Source organism: Macaca thibetana, chromosome 13 (genome assembly GCF_024542745.1).
Source record: "Macaca thibetana thibetana isolate TM-01 chromosome 13, ASM2454274v1, whole genome shotgun sequence".
Lineage (NCBI taxonomy): Eukaryota > Metazoa > Chordata > Mammalia > Primates > Cercopithecidae > Macaca > Macaca thibetana.
In genome coordinates, this window is record NC_065590.1 from 44,273,184 (window position 1) to 44,300,361 (window position 27,178).

Genomic DNA, 27,178 nt, shown 5'->3' on the forward strand with positions numbered 1-27,178 from the left:
CTTCCAGCTTTGCTCTTTTGGCTTAAGATTGCCTTGGTTATTCAGGCTTTTTGGTTTCATATGAATTCTAAAAAAAGTTTTTCTAGTTCTGTGAAGAATGCCATTGGTAGTTTGATAGGAATAGCACTGTCTGTAAATTGCTTTGGGCAGTATGGCATTTTAATGACATTTGTTTTTCCTATCCATAAGCACTGGAATGTTTCTCCATTTGTTTGTATTATCTCTGATTTCTTTGAGCAGTGTTTTATAGTTTTCATTATAGAGATCTTTCACCTCCCTGGTTAGTTGTATTCCTAGGTATTTTATTATTTTTGTAGCAATTGTAAATGGGATTGTGTTCCTCATTTGGCTCTCATCTTGGCTTTCATTGGTGTATAGGAATGTTAGTGATTTTTATACACTGATTTTGTATCCTAAAACTTCACTGAAGTTATTTATCAGCTGCAGGAGCTTTTGGGCTGAGACTATGGGGTTTTTTAGATTAGGATCATGTCATCTACAACGAGGGATAAACTGACTTCTTCTCTTACTATTTGGATGCCCTTTATTTCTTTCTCTTGCCTGATTGCTCTGGCCAGGACTTCCAATACTATGTTAAACAGGAGTGGTAGAAAGGGCATCCTTGTCTTGTGCCGGTTTTCAAAGGGAATGCTTCCAGCTCTTGCCCATTCAGTATGATGTTGGCTGTGGGTTTGTCATCGATGGCTATCATTTTGATATATGTTTCTTCATTACCTAGTTTTGAGAGTATTTAACACAAAGTGATGTTGAATTTTATCAAAAGCCTTTTCTGCATCTATTGAGATAATCATGTGGTTTTTATCTTTAGTTCTATTTATGTAATGAATCACATTTATTGACTTGCATATGTTGAATCAACTTTGCATCCTGAGGACTAAGCCGACTTGATCGACTTGATCATGGTAGATTAGCTTTCTGATGTGCTGCTGACATCAGTTTGCCAGTATTTTATTCAGGATTTTTGCATCGATGTTCATCAAGGATACTGGCCCGAAGTTTTCTTTTGTTGTGTCTCTGCCAGGTTTTGCTGTGTCTCTGCCAGGTTTTGTTATTAGGATGATGCTGACCTCATAGAATGAGCTGGGAAGGAGTTTCTCCTCCTCAATTTTTTAGAATAGTTTTGGTAGGAATACTACCAGCTATTCTTTGTATATCTGATAGAATTCAGCGTGAATTCATCTGGTCCTGGGCTTTTTTTGGTTGGTAGGCTATTTATTACTGATTCAATTTTGAAGTTTGTTATTGGTCTGTTCAGGGAATCAGTTTCTTCCTGGTTCACTCTTGGAAGGGTATATGTGTACAGGAATTTATCCGTCTCTTCTAGGTTTTCTAGTTTGTGTGCAAAGAGGTGTTCATAATAGTTTCTGATGGTTATTTTCATTTCTCTGAGGTCAGTGGTAACAGCCTCTTCATCATTTCTAATTGTGTTCATTTGGCTCTTCTCTCTTTTCTTATTAGTCTAGCTGCAGCCTATCAATCTTTATTTTTTCAAAACACCAACTCCTGAATTTGTTATCTTTTGAATGGGTTTTCATTTTCTATTTCCTTCAGTTCAGCTCTGATTTTGGTTACTGCTTGTCTTCTGCCAGCTTTGAAGCTGATTTGTCCTGGCTTCTCTAATTCTTTCAGCTGTGATGTTAAGTTGTTAATTTAAGATTTTTCTGACTCTTTGATATGGGTATTTAGCGCTTCGAATTTCCCTCTTAACATCGCCTTAGCTGTGTCCCAGTGATTCTGGTCTGTTGTATCATTGTTCTCATTAGTTTCAAGTAACTTCATGACATCTGCCTTAATTTCATTATTTACCCCAAACTCATTCCAGAGCATGATGTTTAATTTCCATGTAAATGTATGGTTTTGAGTGATTTTCTTAGTCTTGACTTTTTTTTGTTGTTTGTTTGTTCATTTGTTTGTTTTGACAGAGTCTTCCTCTGCTGCCCAGGCTGGATTGCAGGGGTGTGATCTTGGCTCACTGCAACCTCCACCTTCTGGGCTCAAGCAATCCTCCCACCTCAGCCTCCTGAGTAGCTGGGACTACAGGCACACACCACTGTGCCCAGCTAATTTTTTGTATTTTCAAAAGAGACAGGGTTTTGTCATGTTGCCCAGGCTGGTCTTGAACTCCTGCCTCAACCTCCACAATGCTGGGATTACAGGTGTGAGCCACTGCACCTGGTCCATTTTTTGTATTTTTTGTAGAGATGGGGTTTCACCATGTTGCCAGGCTTGTCTTAAACTCCTTGGCTCAAGCGATCCACCCACCTTAGCCTCCCGATCCACCCACCTTCGCCTCCCAAAGTGTTGGGATTACAGGAATGACCCACAGTGTCTGGCCATACCCTACTCTTATAATATTTCCATAATTTATCTAAATTATAATAATTATTTAATATTAAGAAATCCTCTATTTTATTTTTGTTGATGCCTATCACTATCTTCCATCACTGCACCTACCTAATCAGAGACACATAAACCAGTAAATGGACTATTAAGAAGCAGTTTATTAAGATATTAAATGCTAATATAAAGCCCTGCCTTCATTTTTATGCCTGTATGTATCTTAAAAGTTACCACTAGAGGCAAAGTTTTCTTCAGTGCAGAGGTTAAATAAACAGCTGGAATTTCAAAACACTAAAAGAGACTTGATAATCTAGACAAAATGGCAAATCAGCAGGGCTACTGATACCCTTCCTCTTACCTCTCCCTCATTAACCTCAGAAATGCCTTAGAAACCTGAGAAAGGGTAATGGATCCTACAACCAAATGCAGCTTTTTTTTTTTTTCTTCAACTGAAGCACACTTTTGCAAGCATTTATTTGAGAAACATTTATTGGGGACTTAGTATATAAGGGATTGTAGAGATGTTACATGGATTCAAAGCCAGTTGTCCTTGCCTTCAAAGACAAACACAATAGTTCTAAATTCAAATAAATGTATGATGAATGAAATAAATGATTTTACCAGAGATTAGAAACGACACACTACTTCTTACAAGAATGAACAAGAGAAACTTCATGAGAGAGAAAACATCTGGGCTGGGTGGGAATACAAAGGATTTCCACAGATTTTGGAGTCAGTAAAGGCAAAAGGCAACAAAGTATAAGAAACAGAGAGAAAAGTAGTGCGGTCACATTACACGCCCATTTAACTTACTCAAGTTCACTCCATGTATCAGAGGTGAGGTAGGAATGGAGGTATCAAGAAAATGAGAGAATATCTCAATAAAGCATGCTTTTAGCTCAACACTGCACTCTAAGATTGAGCACACACGGATGGGAGATGGGCTCTGATATTTCCCCACTGGGTCTCTTAGGTCCCATGTGTCTCATAGAGAAACATTTATGATTGATTCCACTTTGGTCTATTAATGATCTTCTATTTCTATTATCATAGTTGAGTTCATATCTAGGCTATTTCAAGATGAACGTGACTGGAGCACTCTCTCAGTCTCTCTGATCTCCATTCAATCTTGTACACAGATTAATTTTCCCAAACCACAGTTCTGACCGTATCAGTACCAACTCAGATTTCTTTAACAACCCTTACAACTTATGAGATAAATTCCAAACTCCTTAGTTACTTCGTTATGTCTGTTTACTCATTTTCTAGTTTAATAGCATGGCAGCTGGTTGAGTTTGAGCTGTATTGAAGCAACTATTTTTATGAGTAAATTCACATAGGTAGGATAAAAATCTGCCAAAAGAAGTTTCTTTGATGGTGGTGAACAGGGAAATGGTAGAAGGAAAAGGGAAGTGGAAAACAATACTTAATATATGTTTCCTCAGCTGGCTCTGCCTATAAACTGGGTTTATGGAGAAAAAGAATTGTAAATAAAGGTTGAAAGAGCTTTTCCATGATACACTTAGGGCACAGAGACCAAGTAATACAGTGTGATGCAATGCAGGGGAGACATCATACCATTCTCCCATTCTCCCTGCCTCTCCCTCCCATCTCATTTTGTATTTTGAGGAATGCAGCACAGCTCCAGCACAGTTAGTATCAAAATAATAATATAAAATATATACTGAGCACTCACCATGTCCCAGTTCTTGTGCTAACTGTTTTACTCATTATAGCAACCTATGAGGTAGGTACTATCTTCATTCCCATTTAACGGAGCAGAAAAACGAAAACTAAGAGATGCAGCTTCCCACAGTGCACAGCTAGTGTTTAAGCTATGTTGCTGTTCCAGGTCTGTCTCACTTTTACCCACTTTGTTGGTTCAGTGTAGGCACTGTGCCCCCAGGATCTAGAAAAGTACCTGGCACACAGCAAGGTTCTCAAAAATACTGGATTAATGAAGTAATGAATTAATCTTATAAATTAATATATATAATATAGATTATATACTATATAATACATATTATATAGATTATATACTATATAATACATATATAATATATCTTATAAATTAATAGATATTTAACAGCACCATATATATGACATACATTAACTCTTAAAGCAATGAAATATTTTTTAAAGCACAGATAATGTATTATTCCTAAAATAATTTTTACCAAAGAATAATTTTAATGAGACCAAGAGGCACATCTGATAGGGCCAAGTGAGTAAAAAGATATAAAATAAGCAGCAATGATGTTCATTTCCAAGGCACTGAAAAAATGGTATCTCTACATAATTAACTATATTACTGACCAGACAAAAACATTTGTAATGAGAATTGCTTCTAGTGTAATTCAATTAAGCATTTTTTTACATCCCACTCTCCCTCTACTGTCTCCTTTCTTAGCACTGCACTAAAGAGAAAAATTAAAAATAGCTTGAAAAGCCATTGTCCTTCTCAAAATCCTAAAAGTCTTTTTAAAACAAAAATTTACTAGAAACAGCTATTTTCAATTTAACTCAAATATCAAAAGGAGGCTAAAGAAATTAATTTTTGGTTAAATGAAAGAAAAATTAAACAGAAAAATTAAACATATTGATAACTATCTTAAAATGCACCTCCTCTATGAGCATACCTCTGTGTATGCTACTCACTAAGGACAAAACGGGTGCAGAGCAGTCCTTTCCTATCTGCAAATTTCAGGATTAAGTGAATTACGAGAGTTAACACAAGTTTTAAAAAGAGAGAAAATGTGAAGTTTTTCACTTGAATATTTTAAGTGTTGTTCAAAAACAAGATCCAAAAATTACCATGAACAAATGAAAAGTTATTCCATTTTGTTATTTTACTTTTCTGCTTATCTGTAAGAATTCTGGGAGGATGGAAGGAGTCAGGAAGATGAAAGCATCCGCTGAAAATACTCTTTTAAATATTGAAAATGGTCACAAAGTTGCCTCAATAGCACAATTGTGTAGAAACGTGTAATACAGCAGACTGACAGGGAGGGGTGTTTGGGTTTTTTTCTACATACTAACCCTCCAAATCTAAAAATTCAGTGATAAGGATATGCTGAACATTCTCATCAGTACTTGAAAACCTCACTTACCTCCTGATCCTCCAAGCAACACATTTCAACAGCCACTTTCAACTCAGAATCACTATCAATGCATATCCTTTCCCAGAACACAAGGTGGTGGCTATTTTTCAGCTCTATTCTAGCCCCTCATTCTCTATCACCATTTTATTAAAAAGTTGTATAACTATGTCCATTCATTTGCTTTGCCAATACAGACTAAAACAAAGTAAGAAATTACTTAAAAGTCTTCCTTGGCCAGGTGCGGTGGCTCATGCCTGTTTGGGAGGCTGAGGCGGGTGGATCACAAGGTCAGGAGATCGAGACCATCCTGGCTAACACAGTGAAACCCCGTCTCACTAAAAAATACAAAAAATTAGCTGGGTGTGGTGGCAGGCGCCTGTAGTCCCAGCTACTCGGGAGGCTGAGGCAGGAGAATGGCATGAACCCGGGAGGCGGAGCTTGCAGCAAGCAGAGACAGCACCAGCCTGGCCAGCCTGGGCGACATAGCGAGACTGTCTCAAAAAAAAAAGTCTTCCTCAAGTATGTCAGAGATCCTACTGTTGTGATCAATATTCACAACTCTTTTTATTAGAGAGTAGGCAGTACAGTGTAGAGGAATGAACAGGGCTAAATCACAGTCTGTGTGGACAAGTTACATTCCTCTCTAGTCTCAGTTTCCTTATCAGTAAAGTGAGAATCATTATAATACCTTAGAGTTGCTGTGAAAGTTAAATGAACTAATATTGCATATAAAGATTCTTCTGACACCAAAGATATTGCTCTTAACTACCATTACCATTCCAGTAGGACAAAAATGGATAGGAGGGGCTTAATAACTGGCTCTTTGGACAGCTGGTTAAAAGGGGAATAGAGTGGTTCTGACTATCCTAAAAAAAAAGAATAGCAGTTACTGTCTCATTCCTATTTCTCCCTGAATAAATCAAAAATGGTATACATCTGACAAGCATAATCAAATAAGGCTATAATATCAGTAACAGTAATATCAAAACTACAAAATATACATTATGTGCTAAGAATCATTAATAAATATATATATATAATACAGAACATTTAAAATTAGTATTCCATTCATGGGCTAGTACATTAATATTCATCATATTGTTTTGTTCTTTTGAACTCTGCAGTACTTTCTGAATCAATAAATTAATATATTGTTTCACAAAATCAAAAGCACTGTTTACACAATGATGTCACACTCTAAGCCAAATCATTTTGCTCTACTTTAATTTCATGTCCTAAAATACTTAGCGGATTTTCACAAATTTCTGTTACTAAATTATGCTTAATGAGATGGCTTCTCCCCTGCTATATATGACGATAAAAGTAGCCTCAACACAATTTACGTGACTCAAAGAAGAAATAAAACATTAATTTTCTAACTCCACCACCTTCCAAAAGGCTAAAACTGGGACATACTGAGACATACCTGTCCCCAACTTTTTTTGATGCAGGAAAGGAATTGGTTAGGAAAGTAAATATTCTGGTGCTTAATTACCATAGGTAGGGGCTACTTTATAATGTTTCAAGACATAAGGAAGACTTTCAAGAGAAAATACATATGAAATAGGCAAGGGGGTATATGAACAACTATGTTTTTAGATCTGCACTTTGAATTTACAACCAGCATTTTGCCTTTAAGCAGCAACACTTATAAATATTAATATCAATAAAATATTTATCAACTATCAATTTAAAACATATCTTGTTGTATTAACATTAATAAGATATTTATCATATACTAATTTTAAAGCATCTTTTTATCAAACAAGGCTAACAAAATGAAGGTCAAGACTCAGAATTCCACACTCCTCAGCTTTCCACAGGGAAGGCATTTTATAGTCTCCTGTGGGTAGAATGTAGGAAGCGGTAAAAGAACTATCGCAGTTGATCTGAATTGTAACAAGTTCAAAAAGATCCCCAAATTATTCTGACTTTATAGACCATGAAATACTGTGATTCTTTTGCATTGTTATCAATTGCTATGTCCCTAAAAATAATGCACAGTAGGTACCAGACTGGACACAAATGCATAGAACAATGAACACTGAAATATTCTGTCATTTGGAACCCTGGTCATACAAAAAATTCTATAGCCTATAAAAATGGAACTTACCTTAAAAAGTGTTACAGTGATTTCAATGTTTTCAGGAACAGGCCACACAACAACACCACGATATGGATTTTTTATTCCAGGTTGCCAGCTATGTGCCTACCAGAATAAAAATGATACCTTCAATATGAAGTATAGGAAATGCAATGTTAGTAATTTACCAGAATAAAATGATACTTTCAATATGAAGTATAGGAAATGCAATGTTAGTAATTTACCAGAATAAAATGATACCTTCAATATGAAGTATAGGAAATGCAATGTTAGTAATTTACCAGAATAAAATGATACTTTCAATATGAAGTATAGGAAATGCAATGTTAGTAATTTACAGCGGTACATTGACCCTATATAGTATCCCTGAAACAAAAATGATTAAACAAATAAAACTTTTCAAGCATTAAGCTTGGGCCAAGATAGTTATATCACATGACAGCTACAGATTACTATCCGCAAACAAATCTTCACCCCCTCATACACATAGAAGAACATGCAAAAATGATGAAAACATGATGTGTCATGTTTTCAAAAGCTACTGTCTGTTTAAAGTATTTTATTAGAAGAGATATTTTAAAAATTATTTTTGTGGACTAGGAACTTCAAGGCAAATTCATATTTTAAAAGAAAAGACGAATTGTGTAACTTTGCATTTAAGTTCATTTCCCACTAAACTGTAATGTTTATTTGGGGCAGGTAAAGAACAGCACCAGTTTCTCCAGGTAATATTCCTAGTACTGATAATTATAGATATTTTTTTCCTTGTAAATCTTGATTATCAAGGTTCCCTAAGGAACCTCCACACCCCAAAATTTGTGGGTAACCACCATAGTTCTTCCTTTATGGCATCTCCAGTCAAAGTTGAACTAATGGAAGATGGCATGCCAAGACCTCTCAACTCAACTAAGTCTTCACCTCTATTGGCTACAGGACTGTCCATGGACATGCTATGAAAATTATAATAAAAGCTAACGCTTATATAGAGTACTTTCTATGTGCCGGTCCATGTCTTAAGAATTTACTTATGTTAAACTCATTTAATCTACATAAGAACCTTATGATGTTCTTCTGTTATTCATTCATTCATTCACTCATTTGCTCAATTGGTACTATTTGCCAATCACTGTTCTAGGCCCTGGAGGAGTGAAAAACAATCTGCCTTGGGGGAGTTTACAGTACAGTAGGAAGAGAACACAAACAAAACAATTAAGCAAAATATATAATATGTTAGGTAGAGGTAAGTGCTATAGTGAAAAAAAAGTAGGGAAGAAGAATTGGGGGTAAGAAAAGAGAATATTTTTGAATAGGGTGCTTAGAGGAGACTTCATTGAGAAGATGACACTTGAGAGAAGGCCAAAAAAAGATAAAGGAATCAGACATGTAAATGCATGAAAAGAGGTTTCTAGGGAGAAAAAGTAGCAACTGGAAAGGTGTTGAGGCACTTATATAACAAAGAGGGCAATGTGGCTGGAACAGGGTGGTCAAGAGGAGAGCAGTAAGACACACGGCCAGAGAAATAAACGAGAGTCCAATCATGTGAGGCCCTGGTATGTCATTGCAAAGATATTGGCTTATATTTTGAGTGAAATGGGAAGCCACTGGAGGGTTTTAAGCAGAGGAGTGACAATCTAAGTTATGTTTCAACAGGCTCATATTGGTTAATGTTTTGAGAACAGGTTCCAAATATAAGAGAGAAACAGGGAGATCAATGAAAAATCTACTGCAATAATCCAAGGGAGATGTGATGGTTACTTGGCTTGGGGTGGTAGAAAAGTGGTACAAAGTGGCCAGATTTGGGTATCTTTTTATATTTTCCAGGTAGAGTCCACAAGATATGCTGCCTGATTATAAGAGACAAAGTAGCCAAGGCTGATTCTAAGACTTCTACCTTTTAGAAGAAAGGAATTGCTATTAACGGATAGGAGGCAAGACTATAGAAAGGACAGATTTGGGAAATAAGTTCAGAAGCTCCGTTTCACACACATTAAATATGAGTTGCCTCTTAGATATTCAAGGGTGAATGTACAAATAAGCAGCTGGATTACGTGTCTGGAGCTGCAAATTTGGGAACTGTCAGCATACAGGTAATATTTAAAGTTTTGGAATATAGACAATACCAACGGAGTGAGTACTGATAAAGAATATAAAGGTCCAAAGACTAAGTCTCGGAGAAAAACATTAAACAGTTCAAGAAAACGAAGAAGGCAGCAGAGGCCCATCAGTTGAAGCAAAAGTGTGGTATCCTGAAAGGCTACTGGTAAGAGTGTTTCAAGGAGAAGAGAACAATCACCTGTGCCAAATGTTGATGACAAGTCAAATAGGATGAGGCCTGAAAAATGGTCACTGGGTTTAACAAAGCAGAAGCCATTAATAAGGTCAGGTACAGTGGCTGATGCCTGGAATCCCAGCTACTTGGGAGGCTAAGGTGGGAGGACAGCTTGAGCCCAGGAGTACAAGTTCGAGAAGGCATTAATAACTTTACAAGAGCAGTTTCAGTAAAGTGATGAGAACAAAGACCTGACTGGAATGAATATAAGAAAGAACGGGAAGAAAGAAATTGAAGAGAGAAAATATACTCAACTCCTCTGGGGTGTTTTGCTGAAAGGAAAAGAAACAGGTTGCGCTAGTGGAGAAAATAGTGGCAGAAGAGAATTTTAAGAAGAGAAAAATATTTTATGCTGATGAGAAATATTCAGTTGACAGGGAAAATTTAATGATGCAGAAGACCAAAGGAGAATTGCTAACGTCCTTAATAGTATACAATGAGACAGATTGATCCTTCCTGGCAGCACAGACCATTCCACAATAATAGAAAAAGAAGTTACAGTATATGAGTGCAGATGCAAGTCAGGCAGCAGATTTAACAGACTGAAAAACTGAGGGACAAACTTGAAAAACTGAGGATCACACAGAAAGGAAGTAGCAGAATTTGATTTGAACCTGGGCCAAGGAACCGAGAAGGGATCAAGATTAAGTAAACTTAGGTCCACGCAATTCTTATCACATCTTACTAGTTAAAATGCCAGCAGAAGATACAGGTTTAACAGTGTACACCAAATCCAACTTATGAATTGCCAATAATTCTCCCTCTATTCTCTTTCTATTGCCACCCTATGATAAAACTTCCGGTACAGAGATGGAAACAGAGGCTCATCACGAGACTTAGCATACCATAGTGAAAGGTACAGAACAGAGTTTTCTTGATTAAAAAACGTCTCTCCAAAGATTTCTCTAGTCCCCTGCCTATTTCCATGCCTGTTGACAGCCCTAAAACAAAAACTCCATAGAGTAAACAATCTCCATCTTGAAAAGTAAATTTCTGTGCACCCTAGATAATCAATCAAAACTCCACTCTACTTACTTAATTCTGAAAACTTATAACAACCTTAATTCTTACGGTTAATCAAGCTATTTTTCTGGTCTCTTCAAGCTTGCCATAATTAAATTTTCATAGTTTTCCCATGTAATAAAAATGTAAGAAAAAGAGTATAACCACTGAATCTTTTCAATCATCCCCAGCAGAAAAGACAAGGCTATTTATTAAATTCTCAATGAAAAATACCCTTCAGAGATTTTTAGACCTGAAGATATCCTTAGATTTAATTCAGATCTGGATAAGGAAATTGAAGCAAGCAAGGAGTAAATGGTTTGCATGAACTCATACTAGTAACCAGGAGGAGAGGCCAGACTTCGGGACTCACCTAACCCATAGCATGCACTGCTCTATTCCTGATTCGCATGGTAGTCAAGAAAATAGTCTTCTATCCCTTAGGACTTAATATTTCGGTGTATGACACAGTGATCAAAAGTGGGAAAAGGAGGGAATATGGAGACCCTCCAACAACTAGGCAGAGTTAGGAGATGAGAGTTTCAGATAATTTCCTCAGGTATCCTAAAGGTTGGTCCTCTAAATCCTCAGTCCTGGATCAGGGAATAGTAATTAGACTGCTGAACAAACAAAAATACAATCTGCTTAACAAACTAAAATCTTTTTATTATGATTAATAAAAGGAGACATAAGTATGCTAGTTCCTAAGTTGCTAGTACACTGCCACTTTCTTACATTCTATCCAGGAACTCTCTCCCAGCAAAAAGGTCTAACCAAGTTCTGGCTTTTTGATATTCTTTCTGGGGCTGTACAACCTGGCTGAGTTAAGACACTATAATAGTATCAATTAGTCTAGCTAAATAGCTGACAATGAGTACAGTCAGGGCCAGCTTTCTATCGTTTAGCTAATTATTATATACAGTTGACCTTGAACAACACAGGTTTGAACTGCACAGTTCTACTTACATGCAGATTTTTTTCAACCAAATGCAGACCAAAAACAGTGTGTGCAAGATGTAAAACCTGCATATGGAGGGCTGACTTTTCATATATGCAAGTTCCACAGGGCCAACGTCAGGACTTTATGTGCAGATTTCAGTATACACAGGGGTCCTGGAACCAATCCCCTGTATATATGTAGGGACAACTGTACTACTAGAAAGCAGAGGATCAGTAAGTTTTTTTTACCAGAGAAGAAACCAAGGACATTCAAAGTGGAAAATGTGACCAAAAAAAAATAATGTTACTGTTTTCTAAGAATTTACTACAACTTTCACCTCAAACAGTGGTAATCTGAAGCTAGAAAAAGAATGACAAGTCTAATACAGGTAACTAGAAACAGTTATGGTAATAAACATCTAATTGTACTAACCCACAGAGATACTAATTTAGGCTTTTAAGAGGTTGATAGAGGAAAAAGCACACCACTGGCCAGGCATGGTGGCTCACGCCTGTAATTCTAGCACTTTGAGAGGGTGAGGCAGGTGGATCGCTTGAGGTCAGGAGTTTGAGACCAGTCTGGCCAACATGGTGAAACCCTGTCTCTACTAAAAATACAAAAATTAGCCGGGCATGGTGGTGGGCATCTATAATCCCAGCTACTTGAGAGGCTGAGGCAGGAGAATCGCTTGAACCAGGGAGGTAGAGGCTGTAGTGAGCCAAGATCACGCCACTGCACTCCAGCCTAGATGACAGAGCGAGACTCTATCTCAAAAAAAAAAAAAAGAAAAAGCACACTATATTGGCAAACATCAGCACTAAGAGAACCCTGAGCAGTTTTCATTTTGAGTAATAGAAAGGATTTCCCCATAAAACAAGTAGGCACAGCAACACACGTACAGCCATCTGGCTCTTCAGCATAGTTAGGAAAGGCAGATTATTTAATCATTTGTCAATATCCTACTACAGCTAATGGCAGAAGAAATTAGGATACATTATCCTGGTCCCCTTCTACAATTTTCCTCACATTTCAAGTCACATCAAAGATCCTTTAACATATGCCAAAAACAGACTTGGAAAAAGGCAACACTTCTCAATTTTGGGTGACTCTATAAAATGTCTCATTCGCTAATTATTTCACATCATATTCTTGCCTAAAAAAAGTGTACCTAGTACAGAACTAAGTACAGAGTTAGCAATCATTAATTATTTCTGATTCCTGTAAAATTGAAATATTTCAGTGAAAAATTATAATTTTTAAAACTGCATATATCCACATAAGATGTCATATATAAAGTCATCTTAGAGTTGTCAACATCACTGTCATTAGGCAAAGCTCTGCAGCTAGCTGTACTCTCCTTCTTGAAATGGTAGCACATTGTAAAGGCTGTAGCACAACCACAGAGCAAGGAAGTAAAGGTGGTAATGTCATGAAAAAAAAAAGGTATGGATTTTAAAGTTATAGTTTCCCTTTGGAATTCTCCAACCTCTCTGTGAGCCTAAATTTCTAGTAAGATAACAGGATTTAGGGTAACAGAACTACTCTGCCATAATTTTTCTGGTCTATCATAATTGCCCTGATTCCAACACTGTCACATATTGTACTGAAACATAATTTATCTAAGCATATACAAATCAACTGCAGCCTGACAAAATCTTTGTTATAAAAGCCATGACTTAAAGAGAAGAGGAAGGGAAGCCGCATATTGTGATGGTAATTATTCTCTCAATCAAAACGTATTCCAGGATCAGAAGTGGTGGATCATGCCGGTAATCCCACACTTTGGGAGGCTGAGGCAGGCAGCTCACCTGAGGTCGGGAGTTTGAGACCAGCCTGACCAACATGGTGAAACGCTATCTCTACTAAAAATACAAAACTTAGCTAGGTGTGGTGATGCATGACTGTAAACCCAGCTACTCAGGAGGCTGAGGCATGACAATTGCTTGAACCTGAAAGGTGAAGGTTACAGAGAACTGAGATCACACCACTGCACTCCAGGCTGGGTAACAAAGTAAGACTGTCTCAAAAACAAAACAAAGATTATATAATGAGCTCTTGTATATTTAGCTCCAAATTCAGACATGTACTCAAAAAAGAGAGAGCAATAAACTGAGAAATAAATTTTAAATTAAATAAGGTAATGTGCCTTATTATTTTATTGTCTAATCAGGTAATGAACTGACTTATCTGGGTGTCAATTCCAAATTTTAATCCACTACTTAAAAATAAAAATAGATACTGAGAATACTGAGAATCAGGAAAAGAAAAATAGTAAGCTACACAGATGCCAAAAAGAAATGATTATTGTAGCTGGGTATGGTGGCTCATGTCTGTAACTCCAGCACTTTGGGAGGCTGGGACTGGTGAATCACTTGAGGTCAGGAGTTCAAGACCAGCCTGACCAACATGGTGAAACCCCCGTCTCTACTAAAAACACAAAAATTTGCTGGGAATTGTGGCGCATGTCTGTAATCCCTGCTACTTGGGAGTCTGAGGCAGGAGAACGGCATGAACCCCGGATGCGGAGGCTGCAGTGAGCCAAGATCACCCCACTGCACTCTAGCCTGGGTGACAGAGAAGGATGGAAGGAAGGAAGGAAGGAAGGAAGGAAGGAAGGAAGGAAGGAAGGAGGGAGGGAGGGAGGGAGGGAGGGAGGGAAGGAGAGGAGAGGAGAGAGAGAGAGAGAGAGAGAGAGAGAGAGAGAAAGAAGAAAGAAAGAAAGAAAGAAAGAAAGAAAGAAAGAAAGAAAGAAAGAAAGAAAGAAAGAAAGAAAGAAAGAAAAGAAAGAAAGAGAGAGAGAGAAAGAGAGAGAAAAGAAAAGAAAAGAAAGGAGAGGAGAGGAAAGAAAGAAAGGAAAGAAAGGGAGGAAGGGAGGAAGGAAGGAAGGAAGGAAGGAAGGAAGGAAGGAAGGGAAAGAAAGAAAGAAATGATTATCGTGTACTTCAAACTCCTTCTAAAACACAGTACAAAGTAAAAACTAGAATATATTCTGCTAGCCTGCGCAACATGGTGAAATCCCGTCTCTACAAAAAAAAACAAAAAATTAGCCCAGCATGGTGGTGCATGCCTCTCCAGCTGCTTGGGAGGCTGAGGTCAGAGGATCACCTGAGCCCAGGGAGGTCGAGGCTGCAGTGCTGTGATCATACCACTGCACTCTAGCCTGGGCAACAAGTAAGATCCTGTCCTAAAAAATATATATCTTGAGGTGGCGCCCAAGATGGCTGAATAGGAACAGCTCCAGCCTCCAGCTCCCAGTGTTAGCGACAAAGAAGATGGGTGATTTCTGCATTTTCAACTGAGGTACCCGGTTCATCTCACTGGGGCGTGTCAGACAGTTGATGCTGGTCAGCAGGTGCAGCCCAACCAGCGAGAGCTGAAGCAGGGCAAAGCATTGCCTCACCTGGGAAGCGCAAGGGAGAAGGGAATTCCTTTTCCTAGCCAAGGGAAACTGAGACACACAACACCTGAAAAATCGGGTAACTCCCACCCTAATACTGTGCTTTACCAAGGGTCTTAGCAAACAGCACACCAGGAGATTATATCCCACACCTGGCCTAGAGGGTCCCATGCCCACGGAGCCTCCCTCATTGCTAGCACAGCAGTCTGAGATCTAACTGCAAGGCTGCAGCGAGGCTGGGGGAGGGGAGCTCGCCATTGCTGAGGCCTAAGTAGATGAACAAAGCCGCCAGGAAGCTCAAATTGGGTGGAGCCCACCGCAGCTCAAGGAGGCCTGTCTGCCTCTGTAGACTCCACCTCTGGGGACAGGGCACAGCTAAACAAACAGCAGCAGAAACCTCTGCTGATGTGAAAGTCTCTGTCTGACAGCTTTGAAAAGAGCAGCGGTTCTCCCAGCACGGAGGTTGAGATCTGAGAATGGACAGACTGCCTGCTCAAGCGGGTCCCTGATCCCTGAGTAGCCTAACTGGGAGACATCCCCCACTAGGTGCCGACTGACACATCACACCTCACACAGCTGGGTACACTCTGAGACGAAGCTTCCAGAGCAAGAATCAGACAGCAACACTCGCTGTGCAGCAATATTCTATCTTCTGCAGCCTCTGCTGCTGATACCCAGGCAAACAGGGTCTGGAGTGGACCTCAAGCAAACTCCAACAGACCACCAGCTGAGGGTCCTGACTGTTGGAAGGAAAACTAACAAACAGAAAGGACACCCACACCAAAACCCCATCAGTACGTCACCATCATCAAAGACCAAAGGTAGATAAAACCACAAAGGTGGGGAAAAAGCAGTGCAGAAAAGCTGGAAATTCAAAAACTCAGAGTGCATCTCCCCCTCCAAAGGAACGCAGATCATTGCCAGCAACTGAACAAAGCTGGACAGAGAATGACTTTGACGAACTGATAAAAGAAGGCTTTAGTCGATCAAACTTCTCAGAGCTAAAGTAGGAACTACGTAACCAGCGCAAAGAAACTAAAAACTTTTTAAAAGAATAGATGAATGGATAACTAGAATAATCAATGCAGAGAAGACCTTAAAAGAACTGATAGAGATGAAAACCATAACACGAGAACTACGTGACAAACGCACAAGCTTCAATAACCAACTTGATCAACTGGAAGAAAGATTATCAGTGATTGAAGAGCAAATGAATGAAATGAAACGAGAAGAGACATGTAGGGAAAAAAGAGTAAAAAGAAATGAACAAAGCCTCCAAGAAACCTGGGATTATGTGAAATGACCAAATCTACATCTGATTGGTGTGCCTGAAAGTGACGGGGAGGATGGAACCAAGTTGGAAAACACTCTGCAGGATATCATCGGATTCACAGCCGAATTCTACCAGAGGTACAAGGAGGAGCTGGTACCATTCCTTCTGAAACTATTCCAATCAATAGAAAAAGAGGGAATCCTCCCTAACTCATTTTATGAGGCCAACATCATCCTGATACCAAAGCCTGGCAGAGACACAACAAAAAAAGAGACTTTTAGACCAATATCCCGCATGAACATCGATGCAAAAATCCTCAATAAAATACTGGCAAACCGGATTCAGCAACACATCAAAAAGCTTATCCACCATGATCAAGTAGGCGTCATCCCTGGGATGCAAGGCTGGTTCAACATTCGCAAATCAATAAACATAATCCAGCATATAAACAGAACCAAAGACAAGAACCACATGATTATCTCAATAGATGCAGAAAAGGCTTTTGACAAAATTCAACAGCCCTTCATGCTAAAAACGCTCAATAAATTCGGTATTGATAGAACGTACCTCAAAATAATAAGAGCTATTTATGACAAACCCACAGCCAATATCATACTGAATGGGCAAAAACTGGAAAAATTCCCTTTGAAAACTGGCACAAGACAGGGATGCCCTCTCTCACCACTCCTATTCAACATAGTGTTGGAAGTTCTGGCTAGGGCAATCAGGCAAGAGAAAGAAATAAAGGGTATTCAGTTAGGAAAAGAAGAAGTCAAATTGTCCCTGTTTGCAGATGACATGATTGTATATTTAGAAAACCCCATTGTCTCAGCCCAAAATCTCCTTAAGCTGGTAAGAAACTTCAGCAAAGATTCAATGCCATCCCCATTAAGCTACCAATGAGTTTCTTCACAGAATTGGAAAAAACTGCTTTAAAGTTCATGTGGAACCAAAAAAGACCTGCATTGCCAAGACAATCCTAAGTCAAAAGAACAAAGCTGGAGGCATCATGCTACCTGACTTCAAACTATACTACAAGGCTACAGTAACCAAAACAGCATGGTACTGGGACCAAAACAGAGATATAGACCAATGGAACAGAACAGAGTCCCCAGAAATAATACCACACATCTACAGCCATCTGATCTTTGACAAACCTGAGAGAAACAAGAAATGGGGAAAGGATTCCCTATTTAATAAATGGTGCTGGGATAACTGGCTAGCCATAAGTAGAAAGCTGAAACTGGATCCTTTCCTTACTCCTTAAACGAAAATTAATTCAAGATGGATTAGAGACTTAAATGTTAGCCCTAATACCATAAAAATCCTAGAGGAAAACCTAGGTAGTACCATTCAGGACATAGGCATGGGCAAAGACTTCATGTCTAAAACACCAAAAGCAATGGCAACAAAAGCCAAAATTGACAAATGGGATCTAATTAAACTAAAGAGCTTCTGCACAGCTAAAGAAACTACCATCAGAGTGAACAGGCAACCTACAGAATGGGAGAACAGTTTTGCAATCTACTCATCTGACAAAGGGCTAATATCCAGGACCTACAAAGAACTCAAACAAATTTACAAGAAAAAAACAACCCCATCAAAAAGTGGGCAAAGGATATGAACAGACATTTCTCAAAAGAAGACATTCATACAGCCAACAGACACATGAAAAAATGCTCATCATCACTGGCCATCAGAGAAATGCAAATCAAAACCACAATGAGATACCATCTCACACCAGTCAGAATGGCGATCATTAAAAAGTCAGGAAACAACAGGTGCTGGAGAGGATGTGGAGAAATAGGAACACTTTTACACTGTTGGTGGGATTGTAAACTAGTTCAACCATTATGGAAAACAGTATGGCGATTCCTCAAGGATCTAGAACTAGATGTACCATATGACCCAGCCATCCCATTACTGGGGATATACCCAAAGGATTATAAATCATGCTGCTATAAAGACACATGCACACGTATGTTTATTGCGGCACTATTCACAATAGCAAAGACTTGGAATCAACCCAAATGTCCATCAGTGACAGACTGGATTAAGAAAATGTGGCACATATACACCATGGAATACTATGCAGCCATAAAAAAGGATGAGTTTGTGTCCTTTGTAGGGACATGGATGCAGCTGGAAACCATCATTCTTAGCAAACTATCACAAACAGAAAACCAAACACCGCATGTTCTCACTCATAGGTGGGAACTGAACAATGAGATCACTTGGACTCGGGAAGGGGAACATCACACACCGGGGCCTATCATGGGGAGCGGGGAGAGGGGAGGGATTGCATTGGGAGTTATACCTGATGTAAATGACGAGTTGATGGTTGCTGACGAGTTGATGGCTGCAGCACACCAACATGGCACAAGTATACATACGTAACAAACCTGCACGTTATGCACATGTACCCAAGAACTCAAAGTATAATAATAATAAAAAAAAAAAAGAAAGATAAGTCTTAAAAAAAAAAAAAAAGGATATCATCCAGGAGAACTTCCCCAACCTAGTAAGGCAGGCCAACATTCAAATTCAGTAAATACACAGAACGTCACAAAGATACTCCTCAAGAAGAGCAACTCCAAGACACGTAATTGTCAGATTCACCAAAGTTGAAATGAAGGAAAAAATGTTAAGGGCAGCCAGAGAGAAAGGTCGGGTTACCCACAAAGGGAAGCCCCTCAGACTAACAGCAGATCTCTCGGCAGAAACTCTACAACCCTGAAGACAGTGGGGGCCAATATTCAACATTCTTAAAGAAAAGAATTTTCAACCCGGAATTTCATATCCAGACAAACTAGGTTTCATAAGTGAAGGAGAAATAAAATCCTTTACAGACAAACAAATGCTGAGAGACTTTGTCACCGCGAGGCCTGCCCTACAAGAGCTCCTGAAGGAAGCACTAAACATGGAAAGGAACAACTGGTACCAGCCATTGCAAAAACATGCCAAAATGTAAAGTCCATCGATGCTAGGAAGAAACTGCATCAACTAATGAGCAAAATAACCAGCTAATATAATGACAGGATCAAGTTTACACATAACAATATTAACTTTAAATGTAAATGGACTAAATGGTCCAATTAAAAGACACAGACTGGCAAATTGGACAAAGAGTCAAGATCCATCAGTTTGCTGTATTCAGGAGACCCATCTCACATGCAGAGAAACACATAGGCTGAAAATAAAGGGATGGAGGAAGATCTACCAAGCAAATGGAAAAAAAAAAAAAAGCAGGGGTTGCAATCCTAGTCTCTGATAAAACAGACTTTAAACCAACAAAGATCGAAAGAGACAAAGAAGGCCATTACATAATGGTAAAGGGATCAATTCATCAGGAAGAGCTAACTATCCTAAATATATATGTACCCAATACAGGAGCACCCAGATTCATAAAGCAAGTCCTTAGAGACTTACAAAGAGACTTAGACTCCCATACAATAATAACGGGAGACTTTAACACTCCACTGTCAACATTAGACAGATCAACGAGACAGAAAGTTGACAAGGATATCCAGGAATTGAACTCAACTCTGCACCAAGCGGACCTGATTCACATCTACAGAACTCTCCACCCCAAATCAACAGAATATACATTCTTCTCTGCACCACATCACACTTATTCCAAAATTGACCACATAGTTGGAAGTAAAGCACTCCTCAGCAAATGTAAAAGAACAGAAACTATAACAAACTGTCTCTCAGACCACAGTGCAATCAAACTAGAACTCAGGACTTCAATCAACTCAGAAACTCAATCAAAACCACTCTACTACATGGAAACTGAACGACCTGCTCCTGAATGACTACTGGGTACACAACGAAATGAAGGCAGAAATAAAGATGTTCTTTGAAACCAATGAGAACAAAGATACAACATACCAGAATCTCTGGGACACATTTAAAGCAGTGTGTAGAGGAAAACTTATAGCACTAAATGCCTACAAGAGAAAGCAGGAAAGATCTAACATTCACACCCGAACATCACAATTAAAAGAACTAGAGAAGCAAGAGCAAACACATTCAAAAGCTAGCAGAAGGCAAGAAATAACTAAGATCAGAGCAGACTGAAGGAGATAGAGACAGAAAAAACCCTCCAAAAAAACCAATGAATCCAGGAGCTGGTTTTTTGAAAAGATCAACAAAATCGATAGACTGCTAGCAAGACTAATAAAGAAGAAAAGAGAGAAGAATCACATAGATGCAATAAAAATGATAAAGGGGATATCACCACCAACCCCACAGAAATACAAATTACCATCAGAGAATACTATAAACAACTCTACGCAAATAAACTAGAAAACCTAGAAGAAATGGATAATTTCCTGGACACTTACACTCTCCCAAGACTAAACCAGGAAGAAGTGGAATCCCTGAATAGACCAATAGCAGGCTCTGAAAATGAGGCAATAATTAATAGCCTACCAACCAAAAAAAGTCCAGGACCAGACGGATTCACAGCCGAATTCTACCAGAGGTACAAGGAGGAGCTGGTACCATTCCTTCTGAAACTATTCCAATCAATAGAAAAAGAGGGAATCCTCCCTAACTCATTTTATGAGGCTAACATCATCCTGATACCAAAGCCTGGCAGAGACACAACAAAAAAAGAGAATTTTAGACCAATATCCCGCATGAACATCGATGCAAAAATCCTCAATAAAATACTGGCAAACAGAATCCAGCAGCACATCAAAAAGCTTATCCACCATGATCAAGTGGGCTTCATCCCTGGGATTCAAGGCTGGTTCAACATACACAAATCAATAAACGTAATCCAGCATATAAACAGAACCAAAGACAAAAACCACATAATTATCTCAATAGATGCAGAAAAGGCCTTTGACAAAATTCAACAGCCCTGCACACTAAAACTCTCAATAAATTCGGTATCGATGGAACGTATCTCTAAATAATAAGAGCTATTTATGACAAACCCACAGCCAATATCATATTGAATGGGCAAAAACTGGAAAAATTCCCTTTGAAAACTGGCACAAGACAGGGATGCCCTCTCTCACCACTCCTATTCAACATAGTGTTGGAAGTTCTGGCTAGGGCAATCAGGCAAGAGAAAGAAATCAAGGGTATTTCGTTAGGAAAAGAAGTCAAATTGTCCCTGTTTGCAGATGACATGATTGTATATTTAGAAAACCCCATTGTCTCAGCCCAAACTCTCCTTAAGCTGATAAGCAACTTCAGCGAAGTCTCGGGATACAAAATTAATGTGCAAAAATCACAAGCATTCTTATACACCAGTAACAGACAAACAGAGAGCCAAATCATGAATGAACTCCCATTCACAATACCTTCAAAGAGAATAAAATACCTAGGAATCCAACTTACAAGGGATGTAAAGGACCTCTTCAAGGAGAACTACAAACCACTGCTCAGTGAAATAGAAGAGGACACAAACGAATGGAAGAACATGCCATGCTCATGGATAGGAAGAATCAGTATCGTGAAAATGGACATACTGCCCAAGGTAATTTATAGATTCAATGCCATCCCCATTAAGCTACCAATGAGTTTCTTCACAGAATTGGAAAAAACTGCTTTAAAGTTCATGTGGAACCAAAAAAGACCTGCATTGCCAAGACAATCCTAAGTCAAAAGAACAAAGCTGGAGGCATCACGCTACCTGACTTCAAACTATACTACAAGGCTACAGTAACCAAAACAGCATGGTACTGGTACCAAAACAGAGATATAGACCAATGGAACAGAACAGAGCCCTCAGAAATAATACCACACATCTACAGCCATCTGATCTTTGACAAACCTGACAAAAACAAGAAATGGGGAAAGGATTCCCTATTTAATAAATGGTGCTGGGATAACTGGCTAGCCATAAGTAGAAAGCTGAAACTGGATCCTTTCCTTACTCCTTATACGAAAATTAATTCAAGATGGATTAGAGACTTAAATGTTAGACCTAAAACCATAAAAACCCTAGAAGAAAACCTAGGTAATACCATTCAGGACATAGGCATGGGCAAGGACTTCATGTCTAAAACACCAAAAGCAATGGCAACAAAAGCCAAAATTGACAAATGGGATCTAATTAAACTAAAGAGCTTCTGCACAGCTAAAGAAACTACCATCAGAGTGAACAGGCAACCTACAGAATGGGAGAACAGTTTTGCAATCTACTCATCTGACAAAGGGCTAATATCCAGACCCTACAAAGAACTCAAACAAATTTACAAGAAAAAAGCAAACAGCCCCATCAAAAAGTGGGTGAAGGATATGAACAGACATTTCTCAAAAGAAGACAGTCATACAGCCAACAGACACATGAAAAAATGTTCATCATCACTGGCCATCAGAGAAATGCAAATCAAAACCACAATGAGATACCATCTCACATCAGTTACAATGACAATCATTAAAAAATCAGGAAACAACAGGTGCTGGAGAGGATGTGGAGAAATAGGAACACTTTTACACTGTTGGTGGGACTGTAAACTAGTTCAACCATTGTGGAAAACAGTGTGGCGATTCCTCAAGGATCTAGAACTAGAAATGCCATTTGACCCAGCCATCCCATTAGTGGGTATATACCCAAAGTATTATAAATCATGCTGCTATAAAGACACATGCACACGTATGTTTATTGCAGCACTAGTCACAATAGCAAAGACTTGGAATCAACCCAAATGCCCATCAGTGACAGACTGGATTAAGGAAATGTGGCACATATATACCATGGAATACTATGCAGCCATAAAAAAGGATGAGTTCATGTCCTTTGTAGGGACATGGAAGCAGCTGGAAACCATCATTCTCAGCAAACTATCACAAGAACAGAAAACCAAACACCACATGTTCTCACTCATAGGTGGGAACTGAACAATGAGATCACTTGGACACAGGAAGGGGAACATCACACACCAGGGCCTATTGTGGGGAGGGGAGCGGGGGAGGGATAGTATTAGGAGATATACCTAATGTAAATGACGAGTTAATGGGTACAGCACACCAACATGGCACATGTATACATATGTAACAAACCTGCACGTTGTGCACATGTACCCTAGAACTTAAAAGTATAATAATAAAATAAACAAACAAAAAAACAAATAAAAATCCCCTTCCATGGTAAAAATAAAATAAAATAAAAATAAATATGTGTATATATATATGTGTGTGTGTATATATATATATATATATCTCTTTTCTGACCAATAGTTGCAGAGATTTGTTCCTCCTACATGAGTTCAATGGTACTTAGCAGTAAGTAATGTATATTTTAAAGGAAAAGCATCAGAAAACAGAAAGGTCTTTCAGAATAAAAATTGGTTCTAATCTTTAGATTTAATGTAACTGATAGCTAACTTAGTAGCTAGAAACAAATGGTTTTCAAAAATTCTGAAATGTCATGGATCTCACTCTCAAGTTTTTTTTTAAGTTGCTTAACTTTTACAATAATATAATCATTTCCTTCATAGTTTCTGGAACTTATTTTTATTTCCCTATTTAGCTTATTATATACAATTTATAAAACGGCATTTCCCATCTTTTTTTTTTTTTTTTTTTTTTTGGGATGGAGTTCTGATTTTGCTGCCCAGGCTGGAGTGCAATGGCATGATCTCAGCTCATTGCAACCTCCACCACCTGGGTTCAAGCTATTCTCCTGCCTCAGCAACCACACAGCTGGGATTACAAGCATGTGCCACCACATCCAGCTAATTTTGTATTTTTAGTAGAGATGGGGTTTCACCATGTTGGTCAGGCTGGTCTCGAACTCCTGACCTCAGGTGATCCACCTGCCTCGGCCTCCCAAAGTGCTGGGATTACAGGCATGAGCCACTGCGCCCAGCCTAAAACGGCATTTTCATAAATACATGAACATACTGCATCATACTAACTTTTCACAAGAAGTACATCTGTTTCAAGAGAAATCACAATGATTCTAACGTATCAGTAAAGATTTTAAAATATTAAGAGCATGACAAATGGAAAATTCATTCAACAATAAGTAATTTCTTCTAGAAAATATTATATTCTAAGAAAACCAACCTGTAGCCTCTTATGTTTGCATTTTGGATTCAAACAATGTTTGATACAATATGAAATAGAATCTGAACCTAACAGAAGTTATTTGACTGACTTTTCAATCTTTTCAATGTAAATGCAACAAAATAAAAAAGAATATCAAACATCAAATATAGGTTTTTCTTTCCTTTTTTTTTTTTTTTTTTTTTTTTTGTAGAGATGGGGTTTCGCCATGTTGCCAGGCTGGTCTCGAACTGCTGGACTCCAGTGATCCAACTGCCTCAGTCTTCCAAAGTGCTAGGGTTACAAGTGTGAACCACCACACCCAGCCAGGATATTCTTAATTGACCTATAATCTAACGTATTTCCTTATGTTTCTCATTTTCTCTTAGAAAATAATTGCCATCTAATTTTTTTTCAAACCCTGAATGTGGCATTCAAGCTAATTATTAAAAGAGATAAATTGTTTTTTGTTGATAACTAAAAACATTTAGAGGCTATTTCTAAAATGTATAGGTCTAGTCATATTCACCTGTTATACTTAGTGGATAAATTTATATTGGTCCTTTCCACAAATCTTATATTGACGAACAAATGTTATGTTTCTTTTTAGAACCCTTTCTCATATGTTAATAGAAAGAAAGCATTCAAATTACAATGCTCCCAAACTATAAACGTATGCTTTAAAGATGCTGCTGCTCAGGATGTGAGGCAACTGAAACTCTTCAAATTGCTGGTGAGAGTGCTTAGCAATTTCTTACAAGTTAAAAATGAACCTACCCTATTACCTGGTTATGCCTTTCCTTGGGATATGCTCAAGATAAAAAAATATTTTTCCCCAAAGACACTTGTACAATAATGTCTATAGCAGCTTTATTCACAAGAGTAAAAAACTGGAAAAAAAAACAAAACAAAACCAAATGTTCATCAACACAGGAAGAGATAATCAAATCATAGTATATTTGCATGGTGGAATACTACTTAGCAATAAACAAATAAATACCAAAACAGCATGAATAAATCTCAAAAACGTTATGACAAGTGAAACAAGCCTGACTATACTACTGTACTATTTTACATGAAACTCAAGAACAAGCAACACTAGTCTATGGTGACAGAAAATCAAAACAGTGTTCACCTCTGAGAGTTGGGAACTGCCTAGAAGAGGAACAAAAGAAAAAAGTGATGGAAACACTCTGTATCTTTACAGAAGTGGTAATTATACAAGTATACACATTGATCAAAGCTTACTGAATTATAAAATTAAGATCTGTGTATTATACGCATGTAAGTTTTAGCTCAATAAAAATAAAAGACTTGAAAAAAATGCCCTAAATAAAAAATTTTAAATCCAGAAAATTGTAGAATTTCAATTAAAACTAATAAAGTTTTCTTTATACAGGTCTACTTGTAGAAAAACCAACATTCAATAAACATTCTTGTGGTCATTATATAGTAACAAAAAATATAGTCACATTTATTTATAGAACAGAATTTTGTTTTTAGGGACACAGTTTCACTCTGTCACCCAGGCTGGAGTGCAGCGGCACAATCCTAGCTCAAAAAAGCCTCAAACTCCTGGGCTCAAGCGATCCTCCCACCTCAACCTCTTGAGTAGCTGGGACTACAGGTGTATCAACACACTTGGCTAATTTGCTTTTGTTTTTGCTTTTGTTTTTGTTTTTGTAGAGATGGGGTCTCACTATGTTTCCCAGGCTGATCTTAAATTCCTAGCCTCAAGTGATCCTCCTGCCTTGGCCTCCCCAAAGTGCCACGATTATAGGCATAAGGATAGAATCTGACCAGGATAGAATTTTTAAAATATCTGTAGAACTGTTATTGAATTTTATAAAATTCTGTTCCACTCCCCACAAACAAAATTATCAGTACTAAAAGAAATTTAAATCTTTGAAAAACCCAACTCCTCTTCTGCAACCCAGCAACAGACTCAGATAACTCGTAACTCCTTAAGTGTGCCCTAACTTTGTCATCTTGTAATCTAAATAAATTAATCTTAGGTACAATTGTGTAAGTGGCACCTGTTTAATCATTAATTCTTAACACTGTAGTACAGAGAAGTTACTTAACTATTATGTTATTCAAGGCTCCTGTCCTAGTCCATTTGTGTTGCTGTAACAACATGCCACAGACTGAGTAACAAATAACGAGCAGAAATCTATTTTCTCACAGCTCTAAGAGCTAGAAGTTCAAGATCAAGGCATCAGCATCTGGTGAGGGCCTTCTTAGTGCATCCTCATGTGGCAGAAGGCAGAAAAGAAAAAAGGAAACAAACTCCCTCTATCAAGCCCTTTTACAAGGATGTCTAATTCAATTCACAAGGGAGAAGTCCTTACCCTAATCACTTCTTAAAGGCCCCCCCCACCTCCTTATATTAGATTGGTGCAAAAGTAAGCGCAGTTTTTGCTATTAAGGCAAAACCGCAATTACTTTTGCACCAACCTATTCTATTACACTGGCAACACCTGATTTTTTTCAAACCATAGCAATTACCAAATTCAAGACCAAAACTCAGGTATCTGGCTCCTATTTTAAGAACAAGCAGTTAAAAGATTATAGCATCTGATCAATCCATTTTCAGTAGACAATCAAGAAAAAAAAAAAATCAAGTAACATTTTAAAATATTCTACACTGGAACCAGA

At 38.2% G+C, this 27,178-nt stretch overlaps 1 protein-coding gene across 12 annotated transcripts in view; it reads right to left on the minus strand.

Annotated features, from left to right (window-relative positions):
• The window catches only part of EHBP1 (EH domain binding protein 1), a 363,387-nt gene that overhangs the window by 262,470 nt on the left and 73,739 nt on the right, over positions 1–27,178 (minus strand). For all 12 annotated transcript variants that reach the window (XM_050753431.1, XM_050753426.1, XM_050753429.1 and 9 more), the window contains one exon: positions 7,576–7,671. In XM_050753431.1, coding sequence (XP_050609388.1) covers positions 7,576–7,671 — 96 coding nt within the window. The remainder of the gene's footprint in view (positions 1–7,575; positions 7,672–27,178) is intronic.